General features: G+C 43.4%; 1 protein-coding gene across 2 annotated transcripts in view; it reads left to right on the top strand.

The window, feature by feature from the left end:
• LOC142579422 (putative helicase MOV-10) overlaps positions 1-16257 on the top strand; it is a 61950-nt gene that overhangs the window by 26041 nt on the left and 19652 nt on the right. For both annotated transcript variants that reach the window (XM_075689579.1, XM_075689578.1), the window contains exons 10-14: positions 3233-3392; positions 4453-4646; positions 7762-7830; positions 11764-11841; positions 13964-14119. In XM_075689579.1, coding sequence (XP_075545694.1) covers positions 3233-3392; positions 4453-4646; positions 7762-7830; positions 11764-11841; positions 13964-14119 — 657 coding nt within the window. The remainder of the gene's footprint in view (positions 1-3232; positions 3393-4452; positions 4647-7761; positions 7831-11763; positions 11842-13963; positions 14120-16257) is intronic.

Genomic DNA, 16257 nt, shown 5'->3' with positions numbered 1-16257 from the left:
AGTTATTTATTTCGATTGAAAATTTAGTTTCACATTTCTTGCCTCTTCAGAACCATCTTCAGCGTGCTTGAAAGGCACCTATGTGGCAACTTTAATAATTTATTCCTGATGGAAAACATTGTGAGAAACAGTGAAAGAAGTGAACCCACTACATGACAACAAACTGACACCGAGAACAAGCACCCAGCCGTGTACCTTCCAAGTTGTCTTTATACATAATCAGTGTTGCAGTACAGGTCCAATTAGAAGTTTCTCAAGACGTATGTGACACATTTTAAATATCATTATTTTCATCAGTGCCTTTGCTTTTGATTCATTTTCTTGGCACGCATGAATGTGCACACAGCGCCTGAAGGGGATGACACCTTGAAAATAACAAGAGTTTGCCAAATGTGCTGGGTGTAATGTTATGGTAGACGCAGAATGCATAAATGAAATGAGCACCTCTGTAATGAATGGAGCCTTTCAACATCACACTGCCCATCATGCTTTTATTCAATTACTACAGTATCACTGAGTGAGGTTCCGCACCTGCTTAGCAATGTGACAGTGTCATCAGTGCCAAGTAAAAAGTTTTCTCGATAACATTTGGGGGCTTCCTTACAGTCTTCCTTAACACTGCCTATAAGGCAACAGACAAATGTTGCCTGAAGAGCATGGCTTAAGCAATGCTAAAGCCTGTTGGCAGGTTCATATGGTACATAAAACAGCAGCACAGGAGTGTCTACGCGCTTGATATGAAAAATGTGAAACTTTGGTACATTTATGCAAGACTAATAAACAAGTGAGCTCCACTGAAAATCACTAGCTGTATGTAGAGTAGAATTGGTTCCAAGTGGATGGGTAATTTTCATTTCACTTTAAATTTTATAAAAGACATGCTGTCTGTATGTTGATATGAATGATGTTGGGCAGTAATCTTACTCTTGTGTTTCTTGTGTGATGGCTTCTTGTTTTGAAAACCAGTGGAGACTATAGAAGAGGCTGGAGTGTCTTGGGCCAGCTGTGCCCTTGTCATTCTTTGCTTAATGTTCTCATTTATTGAGGACAGCTTAAAATGAATTTGGCCCAACTTGCACAGTTTGCAGTTGTTTTAAGGGCTAGAAATTTATGTATGATGCCTTATAGTAATAGTTCAACGTGACTCCAGTGCCCAGAATGAAAAGGCTGATCACGCAAAATGCCAATGCTGCAGACAAACATATGCTACTGATCAAGCGACAGTAAACATGTTTGGCAGCTGCTGCTTTAAATAAATGGAAAACAACTGTTATATACCTAATGCAAAATAGCTGGAACATTTGTATAGTACAGTCAAATCTCGTTAATTCTAACACGCTTCATTTGAACTGACGCTGTGGTCCTGTCAAAGTTATGTGCATTGCAATGACCGAAAACGGCCGGTAATTTGAACGTGCAAGCATTTGCGATACTGAATTTGAACATACTGCGCTCCAACAGTGCTCTCAGCAGCGTGCCAAATCACGCGGCGGTACCTTCGACCAGCATTCCTCTGACTCCGCCAGAGACGAAGAGCGTAGGAGAGGCTTCAGTGCCGCACATGAAAAAAGAAAGAAAAAAGACATGGCAAAAATTTGTGCGCAGGGGTGTGCAGGCATGCATCACCGATTACTCCTGATAGTGACGGGTGTCCTGTAGAGTCGACGACCGATTTTTCGGACATGCCCGATAATTCGGATGCCTTCGCAGCACTGCTGCATACCCCACAGAGTTTATGTATAAGAACGTCTGAAATTGCGCACGCAAAAAACATTCGCCGTCCGGTTTTCCGGACTTTTTGCTATAACCGCAGGTCTGAAACTACATTAATCGAAGCCATCACAACCGCCATTTTGATTATCTCGCCGCCTCGGCTGGCGCTCTCGCACGCAGATCCGCGGGCAGCTGTAGCCACACCGCGGTAACGCTAGGCCTAGCTACTTCGACGATCGCTACCACGCTTCTTGCTGTTCGGTGCCGTATTTTTCATTGAAACAATTCGCCGTTGTTACAATGGCGCCGACTCCGCCTTTGTAATAATCGCCAATGGCTTCGGAGCGCGGAGAGCATGGCGCGTTGCATGTCGGTTCCCGAAAGTCAGCTTCGCCTCATTACAGTTTTGTTACGCGGCTAAGCATACTAAAAGTTATAAGGGGCAATTGCCACGGGACAGTATGTTTTTAATTATACACGTGTGCACCCGCCGTCTCCTATCACAGTACGAGCACCGATACGCCTAATGAGTGTGTACTGGCAGGCCTTTAGAACTATTTCGGACGTACCTATGACGATTTGAGCCCTTGGGGGCAGTAAAAGGCATGCATTCGTTTTTTTCGGGTCGCCCGATTTTTCGGACGTTTTCGCGGCCCCTAGGGAGTCAGAAAAATCGGACGCTGACTGTAATTTGTAAATACGTGTGAATAAATCTTCTGGAACTTCCCACTCCTGTGTTAGCTCACTGCACATGCGCCACTGCAGCTAAGTCCTCCATGCAATTAGCTTCATTTGATTTGAACTCCTTTTAATTCGAACAAAATTTCGGGCCCCTTTCAATTCGAATTATCGAGATTCGACTGTATATATAAATGGTGAAATTTGAGTCTACTTTCTCTAATATCCGTTTTGGCCATTATATACACATTTGTGTACGCAACTTGTTTGTGCCATTTCTGTACAGTGGTGCCAAGGAAAAATCCACAAACTTTGCACTTAGTGAAAATGCCAATGGGAAGTCTTTGCGAACTCGGTATGGTGGTATTCCACTCCAGCGTGCTGAATATTTCTGCATGCAACTACTTGGCTGATGGCACTACATGTGTTTGACATGCCAGTTTCGTCAGCAATGGCAAAGTAATAGCTTTTTCTTTCTTTTAATGCCTGCAGACACTTGCGCTTGTCCTGTGAGCCGGTGACCGAATTCCTTTTATTAAAAGAAGAAGAAAAAAAAAAGCAGCAGCATGTCTGATTGTACAACTGCGCAAATACTTAATTACTGTGTAATTGTGAAAACTGCTGAATTTGCACAAAGCATCATTCTATGAGCCTGGCTTTCCTTCAACTCAGTCTACAGCACCCCAGAATAAGGTAGTGATGCTTTGACCCATTTATCAGCAGTCCATCAGAATTCATGACTGAAAGGGATAGGGTTTTCTTGCACGCTGATCACTTCATTTTTTTTGTTGTTGTTGTCCTTTCTTACATTTTAATTGTGTGCAACATTTTATTTTTACAGGTCATGTCTGATGAGGCCATTCTGAGAGTGAGTCCTGCCTTCCACGAAGAGATGGTGAAAAATCCGGGACAGTCGTGGGAGTTGCGTTTCCAACTCAACCGCACCCCTTTGCGACGCTGCCACCTGGCTGTACGGATCTCGCGGCCTCTGATTCGTTCCTGTGAGTACAGTATCTGCATTGATGCTTGTAACGCAGGACCTATGTGAGCTTTGCTGGCTCATGCTCAACTTCTCCATGAGTCCCATGTTATTCCTTTGTGCCACTTCTGCTTTGATTGTCACTTTAGTGTTGGCGTTTGGAGTCATGGTGTTTGAAGCACAGCTGAAAGACATGCTGCTGCACAAATAGTAAATAAATATGCTCAAACCGTCTTGCATTTCTAAGGTACCGGGTCAGGAGAGTATACATTCAAGTGTTCTGCACTATTAGTGAATTGCCCCTTTAGAAATGTCCAAACACTTGTTTGGTGGGAAAGTTAGGTTTCCAGCCCTCAAGCAGTTTTTTTTTTATGCTCTTCAACTATTCAGACTCTCTTGTAGCCCTGCTGCCAAACACATAGAGCAGTGGTTCCAAACTTCTGCTGGGATCCAGCACATAGAATAATCATATTTTGCTGCTTTTGCAGATATGTGTTTGTGGAATCCAAGCGCTCACTTGGAGATTCCTGTTTCTCCTCCAAAGCGACAAGTGAAATTTAACTTGAGAGGGAGGAATTTATTTGTAGAAGAGTCAGCCTGGTTTATAGCTTGCACTGGCCTGCTACTCCGCACTGGGCAAGGGGTATGGGAAAGAAAAGGAGTGATGTTTGGGGAAAATAAAATGTGTATATACAAGTCCACTTGTGGCATCTCTAAAGTTGCGTAATTAGTCTAGTGGCTTGTAAAAAAGCTACAGCTGCCTTTATAATCACGGCTGCACTGTTTGCGTCAGGCCTAGGGTCCCAAAACAGTCACAAGATCAGCAGCAGCAACAGCTGCTGATCTGCTGATGATGATAGTGGCGGCCCAACTCCATTTGTTATTGTTTCCCCCTTCTCCCACGTAAACTGAATATTGGTTACCCCCATTTGCTCTTTAATCCACACTGCTGTCTTCCTGTCCTTTAATCTCGCCAGGTAATGGTCTGGTATCGATGTGTGTGATCAAAGAGACCAGAGCCGTTATCGTGCATATGCAGGACAAATGTAAAACATAAGCCTAGTGTCTCTGCTTGTGCACAGTGCTGTTTCCCAGAAAAGAGCCACAGACAGTGACAAAGAAGGGGCCCCTGATGCTGGTCAACAAGCAGCTGAACGAGTTGCAGCAGGAGGCTGTGTATCGAATCATGGTTGCAGCCAAGTGTTCCTTGCCGTACGTTGTCTGGGGACCTCCCGGCACTGGAAAGACTGTCACTCTCGTTGAGGCCATCCTGCAGGTGAATGCTTATTTTTTATTTTTATTTGAAAAACTGTTCCTTCCACAGCATCCGTGCACAGGCCAGAGATGCTACAGAAGGACACAAATGTCTCATTTGGCTGGTTGTTTTCAAGTGCCTCGTAGTGCTCTGGTGGCATGCATTACAGTAGGCTGGTTCTGTGAGAGCGCTCAGAGACACTTTCACATTCAACCTGGGAGCTGGAACGTAGAGTTCGGGTCATGTGGCTTCCGCAGCTTCCAGTGTTGTGTGGCGTGTGTTGCGTCGGTTGCAGGCGAGTACCTCAGCGTCTTCGTGGCTTGGTTGTTTACAACAGAAGTGCTGACGTGCTTCCTCTTCTGGCCTTTGATTGCTTAGTGCCCTTTCAAGCAACTGCACATTTGGCTTGGGCATGCTCTCTCTGGCACCAATCTAGGTCAGGCTCCGCATCATTGCAGTAAGAGTCGCAGCATGGTAGGAACTATTCTGAATGTAGTACCATAAATCAGTTTAGACCGATAAGGTATTCCTAAATACCTTTTCTTTTTTTGATGTTATAGTTTAGGTTTGATTATTACAAGAGAAAAAATTGTTTCTTGTCATGCTGAGATCCCAGCACCACACGGTGGTGCTGGGATCTCACCTAACCTAACCTAACCTAACCTAAAAAAAATTTCATTTTTTTTTTAGTATTTGGATTATTTGGTGGCTCTGTAAATATTCTTGTAACTTGAAAGTTGAAACAAGTCCTTGAAGTTATCCACATTTATGCATTACCAAAAAAAGATAAATATGAAACCAAGTGTAGGAAAAATTGCAAAGGTATTGTACCTTTTGAAATGTAGCTGGGAGTTTTATTATTATGAATTCAGTTCTGGTGGTTTGCTAGGATTATGCGTTCCTTTCAATCGATGCAGTCTCAGAACATGAATGTTGTCGCAATGAAAATGTCAATTTTAAAGGTACTGACAACTGGCCAGAATGTGTTGTAAAATATTGACAGAAATGAATTGACCACGATTTATAGTCAGAATCCAGCAAGCTGTTCGTGATCAAGCAGGAATTATAAATTTAAATTGGCAAAGAAAGTCTTAAAAACAAGTAAGTGGCGCATCCTGGCGGTGAAATCTCGTTATTTCGAATGTAGTATATGAGATTACTGTACATAAGTCGGCTTTTATTAAGTACAGCATACTTATTGCTTAAAGTTGTAGTTCATATATTATTAGACTCTTGCATTTTATGCTATGCATATTATGAAGTAAAATCCTTAAGGCTGCGCTAAGGAGAGGCACATGCGTCCCACAATGCATTACGGCGCACATGCTGTTGTACGCGCATGATTGTGCCATAAATGGGTGCCAGCACTACAATATTAGCACATGCGTGGCTACAGCAACACGCTGAACTGCCCGTATGATGTGTAAAAGCATTGTTTCACTAGCAAGAACTTAGCTTGGCTTAGCTAAAGAACACTCTTCACTTGTTAAGGACCAAAGCAGTTGGACAGGAAAGCACAACAAGACATAGCTGTTATTGTAGAAATGAGTTAACACTTCGTAAAATGTGAATTGCAGGAACATTGCCTTGATAAACAAAATAATACCTTCTCACAGCTATGGCTACACTTGTCGTCTGCCTCCCACCAATGACGACGTATAATCAATATTGTGTTCCCCTATCACTGTTTTCAGCATGCTTCCAGTGAATAAGTGCATACTCACTGCAGATAAAAAAATTCTGTTAAAAAATGTTCCACGGCATTTTCAGTGTTACCAATTCATCATTATGAACAAGAATAAAGGGGAACAACCGACGGGCCCGATTTTTATTAATCATATGATAAGAAGCTAAGAAACAAGGACACCAAGGACAACATAGGGAAAATTACTTGTGCTTACTAATTGAATTAAAGAAAGGATAAATTAATGAAAATGAAAGAGGATGAAAAAACAACTTTCCACAGGTGGGGAACGATCCCAGATCTTTGCATTACGCGTGCGATGCTCTTACCAATCGATGCTCTTACCAATTCATGATTAGACACTCTGACCGGTAAGCTATCCAGTGTACTAAAGAAAAAAAAAATGGGTACTGTGAAAATTGGTTGTCAGTCCCTTTAACCCCCTCAAGGCCAATGACGTAAATATACTTCGCCGCGAACAAGTCCAAAATGGTCGATGTCTTATATTTACGGCGCCATCTATACATCTAAAAAGCAGCAATTTCCTAACGTTTTCTTTCCTGGCATGTGCTACTACTATGTGGGAATACAGGGAATTTTTTTCTCGTACCTCCCTCTCTCAGTTTTCGTTGCATGAGTTGTTTTAAAGCTAGTATGTTTGTTCTGGCGCGCGGGTGGACAACGGTTAGTTTGAGTTTTGTTCCGCGGGTGATTTCGGCTTCTTTCACTCGTAATACTGATGGCTATCTCGTTACTAACCGCTCAAAGGGCGACCGCCTGTTACTCGCTCGTTTATTGCTCACAAGGGTGCGCATACAAAGGATGCCACTGTGCATGCGGTTCTTTCTTTCTTTCTTTTTTTTTTTTTGAGACTCGCGATAACTAATCCCCTCTGGGTGGCAATAAGATGAAGATTAGCAGAAGTTTGTCACGCGTTTTACTTTTTTGAGGGTCACACAACCACATAGCTTTCTTGAGTGCTCTCACCTACCCAGTTCGATTACGCTATGGACGTAAATGTTAGTGTAAAGCAGGAACATTTGAGACGTGAAATATTCTTGTGTGTGCATTTTCTAAGCCTTGAACTATGTGTGTAACAATGCATGAAATTTTTAATTCTCATAAGTTTACTTTCTTTCTTTATTTTTGTTATTCATGAATGAACAGTACACATATACCAACGCAAAATATTTTTTCTCACTTTATGGTCATCCTAGAAAAGTTAGGGTAAATTTTTTTCGAAACAGGTCCCTCTGAAGAATTTAAATCTGCAATAAAAGGAAATGGACCCTGGGCAGTCGCATACAGCGAGAAAAATCGACCCTGAAAGGGTTAAAGAAGTGTTTGTAGCAGCACTGAATATTAAATTGGCATACATTATTTATTATTCCTATGTCTTGGCTTCAGTATTTTAATTTCTTTGAACTTGTCTTGGACCTTGTGTTTTTGCAGGTGTTCCTGAACATAAAGCACAGCCGAGTGATAGCATGTGCACCATCAAACAGTGCAGCAGACCTTCTGGTTCGTATGCGTGCTCGTTCAGTAGGTTTCCCTGAGAGTAACTTAATTAAGACTACAAGGATAACTTTTAATTTTTTAACATTTCGGCCTTGTGTTATTAGTGCTTTGTGTTCTTTGTTCGTGATGTGTTTTTCTATTTTCTTTTCTCCTTCGGCACATTAGCTGTGTTACCGCATATTCTATTCTGCACAAAAACACACTCATCACATCGAGCTGCATGAGTGTAGTGGCTAACACAATAGGTCCATCGTTACCACATGTACACAATGCATTTATTACTCTCTAAAATTGTCAGGACAGCCACCAGTTGTTGCAAGACACGTTATGGCATCGTGTAAATAGGGGCAAGCTTGTAGTGTTCGTAAAGGGAAAGGCTGAGAATAGTTAGCGACCTTGCAGAGAAGACACACACACACACACACACACACACACACACACACACACACACACACACACACACACACACACACACTAGTTCCACACCATGCCCAACTGACCCATCAGCTGTGGCGTGGGTGTTTACATAAATAGCGGAGCACCTCCTGGGCTTGCCGAACAGAACAATAATCAACAATACAATTTAATTGTGGTAGCATTTTTCATTGCTTAGTTACAGGGTTGTAAACTTGATAGTTTCGTTTTTTGAAAATTTTCAATTTTCGCCAATTTTTATTAAAAAATTGGCGACCTCAATCAAAATTTCAAAACCAACAGTCACTAAATTTTAAGTTTTTCTTTTAAATGCAACAAACCTCGTCAAATTTGGTTCAGTGGTTGACGAGAAAAACAAATTCTCCTTTTACATGTATATACATAGGAGCACCCGAGCTAAAGCTTCCTCTTAATTATACACGCGTGCACACGCCGCCTCTTGTAACAGTACGAGCACCGATACCACTTATAAGCGTACTGGCAGGCCTTCAGAGCTATTTCGGCCATGTCTGTGGTGATTTGAGCCTTTGGGGGCAGTAAACAGCATGCATTCGTTTTTTTTTTTTTATTATTATTTTTTGAACTGCCCGATTTTTTGGACGTTTTTGCGACCGGAGTTCAAAAGATCAGACGTTGACTGTAATAACATGTACGTAAATAATAATCTTAATTATGTAAATAGTGTTCTTCAGGTAACATAGTCTCTTTTTCACTTCGTCACTTTGCCCTTGAAGACACCTCGTAACCAGCATCGAAGTCCTTTGAATTATTGTTAAAAAGTTTCTGCGTCGTTCAGAAAACACATGGGCTTTGTGCGCCGTATTGGAAAACGAGAGATAGAAGCAATACTGATAGTTTACAAGCTTTGTCACATCAAATGTGGTATAAACAACCTACCATAAAAAAATCGGCCAATGATTACGCTTCTTGTTAATGCCATCTTTGAGCGCAGCTGCTGCCTTATTTCAATAACAGACAACTGCATACAAAACACAGTGCTGAATGGAGGCAGTTCTGTGTTTCGGATTGAGCAGCACACACCGTGATCCGCCGCTATTGAGCTGGCGCTCCGGCGACGCGTCATTTTGTAGTGGGTCACCGCCGCGGAAAGCGGGGGTGGGGGGGGGGATTAGCAATTGTTATTTAATGTTTCTTCTGAGGTGGGATGAGGGGTCGAGTAGAGATCAGGGGTATTGAGTAGAAATAACACACTCATTCACTCACAGACAGGCCTCAATGGGGCTGCACAAGGTTGGGGTGGGAAGTAGAAGTAAGGGGACGAGGCACTATAACTGTCTTTCGAGTCACCGCAACGGCACTGTGCCAGGTAAGGGGAAGTATAGGGCTAGAGTGGAGGCGGGCTAAGGACAGCCAGGCGCAAGCACTGCCAGAAGCGACAAATGCCACTGAGGAACGTGCCCCGCAAACGGGGAAGCGAGAGACATGGCTGAGAGCCGTACAGCCACGCAACATGGAGACAGAGGAGCGGAGAGCCGTAGATCACATGCGAGGCAGCAAGGAGCGCCTGCTGCCGGCACCGCAGCAGTTCCGCGACAGCAAGTCAAGGGACGGTGAAGGGGGAGCGGATGGTAGCGGCGAGAGTGACCACAACAGCACTGCGCAGAGGAAGGGGGTGAGAGGATAGGCAAGAACACATGATCTGGCTTTGGAGGACAAGGGGAGAGCGAGGCTCGCACCGTGCAGAGATGGCACCAGGAGTGCATGCAGCTAGAGCAGCGTGCTATGGCCCCGGCTACAGAGCTGGTTACGGCAAGGCACAACGGTAAGGCACAACGGCAAGGCTGACAGCGACGCGAAACATGGGAACAGGCGCCAAAGAGATTCACTCTAAAATTTGTTTAACCTACTTCCAAGCAGGTGGCGCAACCAGTCTACAGATGTCTCACGTTCAAGAATTATCGTGGGCATGCCCAGGAGTGTGCATCAGCATCCAAATGAGTGTAGTTAAGGCACAGCACTTAAAGGGCCAAGGTCTAGAGATGCTCATCAAGAAAGAAATAAAATTATGTCCTCCCCTATTATTTTTCCCCCCTTCAGTTATTTTCTCCCCAACCCTTAGCTGTTCTCAGATTTTTATTTGCAGCTTTTAGCGCGTCGCTTCCACCTTCTTTTCGAGTGCCCTTGGAAAGCAGAAGACTTAGCCATGCCATTTAGAAAACCCACTTTCATTTCCATATCCTTATTACGGTATTTGCACGAATATAAGGCAAGATTTCTTTTCAAAATTTCTCGCTTCAGAACATGGCTTGCATTATATTCAGGCTCATAGCATGAATATAGTGTGTTTCTCATCCTCTTTCTTTGTTTTATTTTATTTTTCCCTGCTGGGAGTTGCCACTGTGCGTTTTGCGCTGTCTTTCTTCTGAATTAAAATATTGTTAGGGCTGCATCAGCATGGTCACTGCGTATTAGCCCTTTAATGATGGCACATATATATACCCAAAAGAAGTTTTTATTTTCTATATAAATGTGCAAAACGCATTGAAAATAAGCATAATCAATGAAATGAAAAAAATATTTTGCAGAAACATTTTCAGCAATAGAGGGGAAGCTCCTAGCAAAAAACTAATAGTGCGCTTCACACCAAGCCACCTAAGATTTTGTTTTGAATTTGTACTGACAGCTCTCGTTATATGTGAACTATATGTGTATATTTCATTTGCTTCACATCGCATATGTAACAGCACTGCACCCGGAGATCTTCCATCGATCTATCTCCTCTGATCATGCTTTCAAAAGAAAGTGAATCACGTGCGAAGTTTCTTCTTTCTTGTTTTGTGTTCACCAGCAAATGGTGTCTGCTGCCCATCATTCAGTGTTGGCCAAAGACATTTAGCTAGAAACTTTGTACTCAATACTGAAACTCAGCAAAAAAATGTTTTTTTTCTGGTATGTTGCTTGTAGGCAACACTCATCAAAAAAGGGGGTAATCATTACTATGAGCAAGGTATCAAGCGCTGTTGTGCAGGTAGGTCAAGCTATGGTCTCTGAAGCCGCGTGGTGCATGACTGCGCAATCCATGAAGAGCTCTGCCGTTTTTGATTGTGCCGCAGGCATTTCTGAAGTGCTCTTTGTTCAACATTGGTGGGTGTCATGGAGGACAAAGCTGTTCTCGTCGACAGTGACAAAGGCATCAGAACTCATCCTTTTACTTTAATTTGCAGCAGCAGTTAGCAGTAACAATGAACAAAGCCCTGCGGGCATCTGCATTTATAGATTGTTTCTTGTTCTTTTGTGGCATTACTTTGCATTACAATCGTAATATGCATATTTTTTCTTTTTCAGGGAGATCAAAAGTGTACTCCCTCACGTTATATTTCTGACTGTATTGTTTACGTGCAGATATGGTAACCAATGAAATCTATTAGTTAAAACAATGTACACAAAGCAAGAAGGTGACATCTAAATTTAATGGCATTGTGGGAACCAATCTGAAATGTTTCTCAACATTGTCCATATTTTTAATTTTTAATTTTATAGGCAGAGAAGCTTTGGATGTCTGGCAAACTGGTGTCCTCGGACATAGTGCGCCTCTTGGGTTTCCAGAGGGACGTAGATGTAAGTGCTTGAGAATTTTTGCTTGTTTGTCATGCTTGATGCCTGTTTGATATAGTCGCATGTTTTCTCTGATAAAATTATTGTACTGTGGCCCTATTATCAGTGTCAAGTGGTGGTGGTGGTGGTCATAAACATTATTGAAAAGGGGAAGGGGAAAGGGGGAGATGGCTGAGGGATCGGGCTCAAGTAAGGCCCTGGACCTGCTCGGCCTTCTCTGCCCAGTCCACCAGTTCAAGCTGTCGGTCGACGTCCCCGGAACTGAGGCAGGCTGTCCAGTCAGTTTCGCTGCTGAAAGGGGGATGAGAAAACGGGAGCGAGGTGCATTCCCACATTATGTTTGTGAGTGTCCCTGTTTGTGAACAGAGCCCGCATAGGTTGCTTTCCTTGCACCCTGTGATTTTGTTAATGTACTTTGGGTGTGGGTATGTGTTTGTCTGGAATCGCCTAAACGCGACCGCTTGCGTTTTATCGAGTTGCTTGGCCGGTGGTGGGAGCGCGCAACACCTCAAGCGATGCCCATAGGCTCTTTCGTGATAAGTCTCGCAGGGTTCCTTGTGTCTCTCCTCCTTGTTCACGCCATTCGCATTTGCGGATGAGGCTCGGCGCGTGAGATCTCGAGCCAAACGATGAGCCAACGCATTGCCGGGCACAGCTGTGTGAGCGGGGGTCCACACGAAGGTTTTGAAGCCACTTAGGGGGTGCCGCGTGAGGACATGATATGCCTGTTTGGAAATTCTGCCGCGGACAAAATTGCCGATAGCCTGCTTGCTATCACTGAGGATGGTATTCGCTTCCGCGTGCATGGCTATGGCAATCGCTGTTTCCTCCGCTTCCACCGCTCGGCCAGCCGTGATTGTTATCTGTTCTATCAATCCTACGTTGTGATCCGCTACCACCACGGCCATGAGGTCACTGCAAGGGTGTCTCGCTGCGTCTGTGTAGACCACTCCGTCTTGCGAGCCGTAGCGTCGCCAAATGGCTTCACTATGGGCCTGCTGACGGCCCTGATGGAACTCGGGGTCTGTGTTGCAGTGCAGACAGCGGAGTGCATGCCTGAAGCACAGCTGAAGGTATAGTGCATGTCGTCCAGTCATCACCATTGGCAAGGCGTGCACATCCGGTTTGGCCATGCTGCACAATGATGCTCCCCCTATACTGGAATATTTTTGTTTCTGTTTTGGTTCTCCTTTATCTAAAAGCGAGAAAAGAAAAGAAATGAAAGCCGAAATATTGCAGCTGGACAAGCATCCTCGCCTCTGCTGGCAACTGGATGAGCGATTCTATCTCTAATGATGACTGTTAGATGGTGTGAACTGTACCATGCTCACAGCTGTTCGCATTTCATTTGACGCTGATAATGCATCCGGTTTCGCCGCACTGTGCAATATTCTACTAATAGTGTACGGTAATACGGGCCACAAGATGCATGGTTAGTGCGGTGTTAGCATCATCCTTCAAAGCTAACATTATGTGTAAGGGGTTATTCATGCCAGAAACTTACTAGAGAATGGAGGAAAAGATTGCGCTGATGTCATTTCTTGCAGACCCCTTCTCACTTCTTTCGTAAACAGCAAGGTCACCACCAACAATTTGAGCCACTGAACGCTTTGTCAGCGATCTTATCTTCCCTCTGGCTGGGGTGAGGAGATTGTACAGTGAAGTGCACTATTAAAGAAAACGTGAATGTGGAGGATGTGTGAATTTCATCTTCGACAGGTGCGCAATCACCTAGCTTAATGGCCAGTGACTTGCATTGATTTATGCTGACACCTTTTTAAACACCTGTACAGTGCATTGACATGAGCACCTGCAAAGTGAGAGCCACACATTAAAGTGTTCTCTTTAACAGTGGGCTGCACTTTACCTTTTGCGAGGCGAAAATGGTCCCCTCCTAGAGGCCTCACTTTATCAGAGGCAGTCCAATTCCCTTTAAGCATGGAGGTGGGCTGCTTCCTTACACTACTTTGTATGCAGACAACGCACTGGGCCATTCTCTAATTCACACCCATGTCCGAATGTCAGTCTCTTGGTATAGCTCATGCCTTCACTGTGTCATGTTTTAAATGTGGGCGTCTGTCAGTGCATGTTTTCTAAACAAACGTTTGTTTTCAATCTTTGGCAGACCGTCCCACCTCGTATCAAGCACATATGTGTGAACACGGCTAACTTGAAAAATGCAGCCCGTCACCGAATCGTTGTGGCTACAGTGGTTACTGCGGGTGCTCTGTACGGTCTGGGGCTTCCACCTGATCACTTCACCCATGGCTTCTTGGATGAGGTGAGCAGACAGCTGGAGTCTATCTTTGTTCTTCCTTCTTCCTGACTGGCATCCTTGGCTTCTTCATTCTTATTGTTTACTGCACATTTCTCTTGTTTTATTTTGATTTGCATTTGCATCCTTTCGGCTATGTTCCCTTCACGAGCTGTATGCACAATTGTGCGTTGCAAAATAGCACATCAAAAGCAAAAGCACTGATGAGAATTATAATGATTTAATGTATTGCATACATCTTGAAATGCTTCTGATCAGATCTTTGTGGCAAAAAGTGAATACTTGGGGCAAAGTGTTTCAGTGAAAGGAGTTGAAAGGTAGACATCTGATGGCTTACTATCGGCGCAAGTATGTTGTTGTGCAGTGGGTTTATTTCTTTCATTGTTTCTGACAATTTTTTACATCAGGCATATTTTTTCAAGTGGCAGGATGTGTGCTTTCCAAGTATGCTGGGCATGAAATAGTTGATCTTTTTGATGTTCCTGTAGAAAGAGTTCTCATTTAGTAAACTTTACAAAACTCACTGAACATCTGAAAATTCTTCATATGCTTTGCTGCAGCAAGCTTTTAATGATTTTGAAGATACAAGAAACATTCATTTAGCATGGTTTATAGATCTGACTGATGCTTGTCCAGCACATTTGAATCACCTGAGCTTGTTCTTATATTCTTGCTGCATGTCAAAACTGTATTGTGTTTTTTTCAGTCTTGTGCTCGTGCGTGTGTGTGTGTGTGTGTGTGTGTGTGTGTGTGTGTGTGTGTGTGTGTGTGTGTGTGTGTGTGTGTGTGTGTGTGTGTGTGTGTGTGTGTGTGTACATGCATGCATATGTTCATGGTTACGTGTGTGTGTGGTCTTAGCATCATGACGATTGTGTCTGTATTTGTGTACTATTGTCAAGCAAAATGCAATAGCAAGAACAAGCTTCCTGATTTTAAAAGCTGATGGAAAACACATGAACATAACATAGACAAAAAGGACACCTCAACTTGCTCAGTCATGCTACAGTATACTGGTAGGCTACAATGATGAGCTATAGTGAGGGCGATGAGAGAAAATCTGTCGCGAGAGAGCTTTTCATGTCATATGATGACAGAAGTGACATGTGGCTAGCACCGCAGGAGAGAGTGATATCACATTTGTTTGCTGCTGTCAATGTTTTCATTTTTTAATTTGGCAAAGAAGGGGGTAAACATTTTTTTCTTTTTTTTCACAGCCTTTTGATTTTTTGGGTATCAGCAGCCAGGCAGTTCAGGCAGGCCTACATTTAAGTAACACAATACTCTTGAACTTCGTTACATACCTGCCAAGTCTCCCGGATTTTGACCATTTCTCCCCATTGTACAGTTAACAGGAAGATCTCCCACAAATTGCAGTTGTGCCCCATCTATAGCCACGTCCTGCGCTTTGTCTGACTACGTTGGCAAAAACATTCAACCCATTGCTATCCAGTTGGAAGTCCATCGTGCATGGCGTTGTTAAGAAAGCAGTAGGGAAACCCTACAAGTGTTATTTTGTTGACCTTTATAGGACTACAGCAGCGCTCTTTACGCTGGCAGGGTTGTCGGATGCCCCAGTGGCCCTAGCTTCATTTAGCTAGCAAGCGAATGCTGTGTTCTGAATCTAGCAACACTAGACTCTCCATCGTTCTACTCCTTGTCAGCTGTTTTGGCATTGTGTAGGCCTACTGTCAGTCATGGCTTTAAGCAAGGAGCATGAGCACAAAAACTATACACAACTAAGGTGATGCTAAGTATTTTGTTGATACCGCAGAGCAATGCAGAGTGCAAGCGGATATTTAGCATCATGAAAGACGCAAGAACACATTTCCACTCATCCATGTATGATAAGATGCTGGGAAATATCCTTCCCGCAAAATGTCAAAGAAATGAAATTTGTTACGATTAAACATATCCTGAAGAATTTTGAAAAACGCGAAGTCAGCCACAACGAAATGCTTGCGAAAGGGAGTCCTTGATGTTCATGTGGTCATTTGTAAATCTGTAAATAAAAGTCTAATCAAGTTGTCTTTGTGCAGATGCACTGTCAGTACTTGAAAAAGAAAAAAAAAATTGTACTCGTCGTAGGAGGGGGGGTTAATCAGCCCCCCCCCCTTCCCCTTGGTCAGCAGAATATCTACTGGATT

This window comes from Dermacentor variabilis, chromosome 4 (assembly GCF_050947875.1).
Source record: "Dermacentor variabilis isolate Ectoservices chromosome 4, ASM5094787v1, whole genome shotgun sequence".
Lineage (NCBI taxonomy): Eukaryota > Metazoa > Arthropoda > Arachnida > Ixodida > Ixodidae > Dermacentor > Dermacentor variabilis.
The sequence above is the reverse complement of the archived record's forward strand: the minus strand, read 5'-3'. Positions and strand labels throughout refer to the sequence as shown.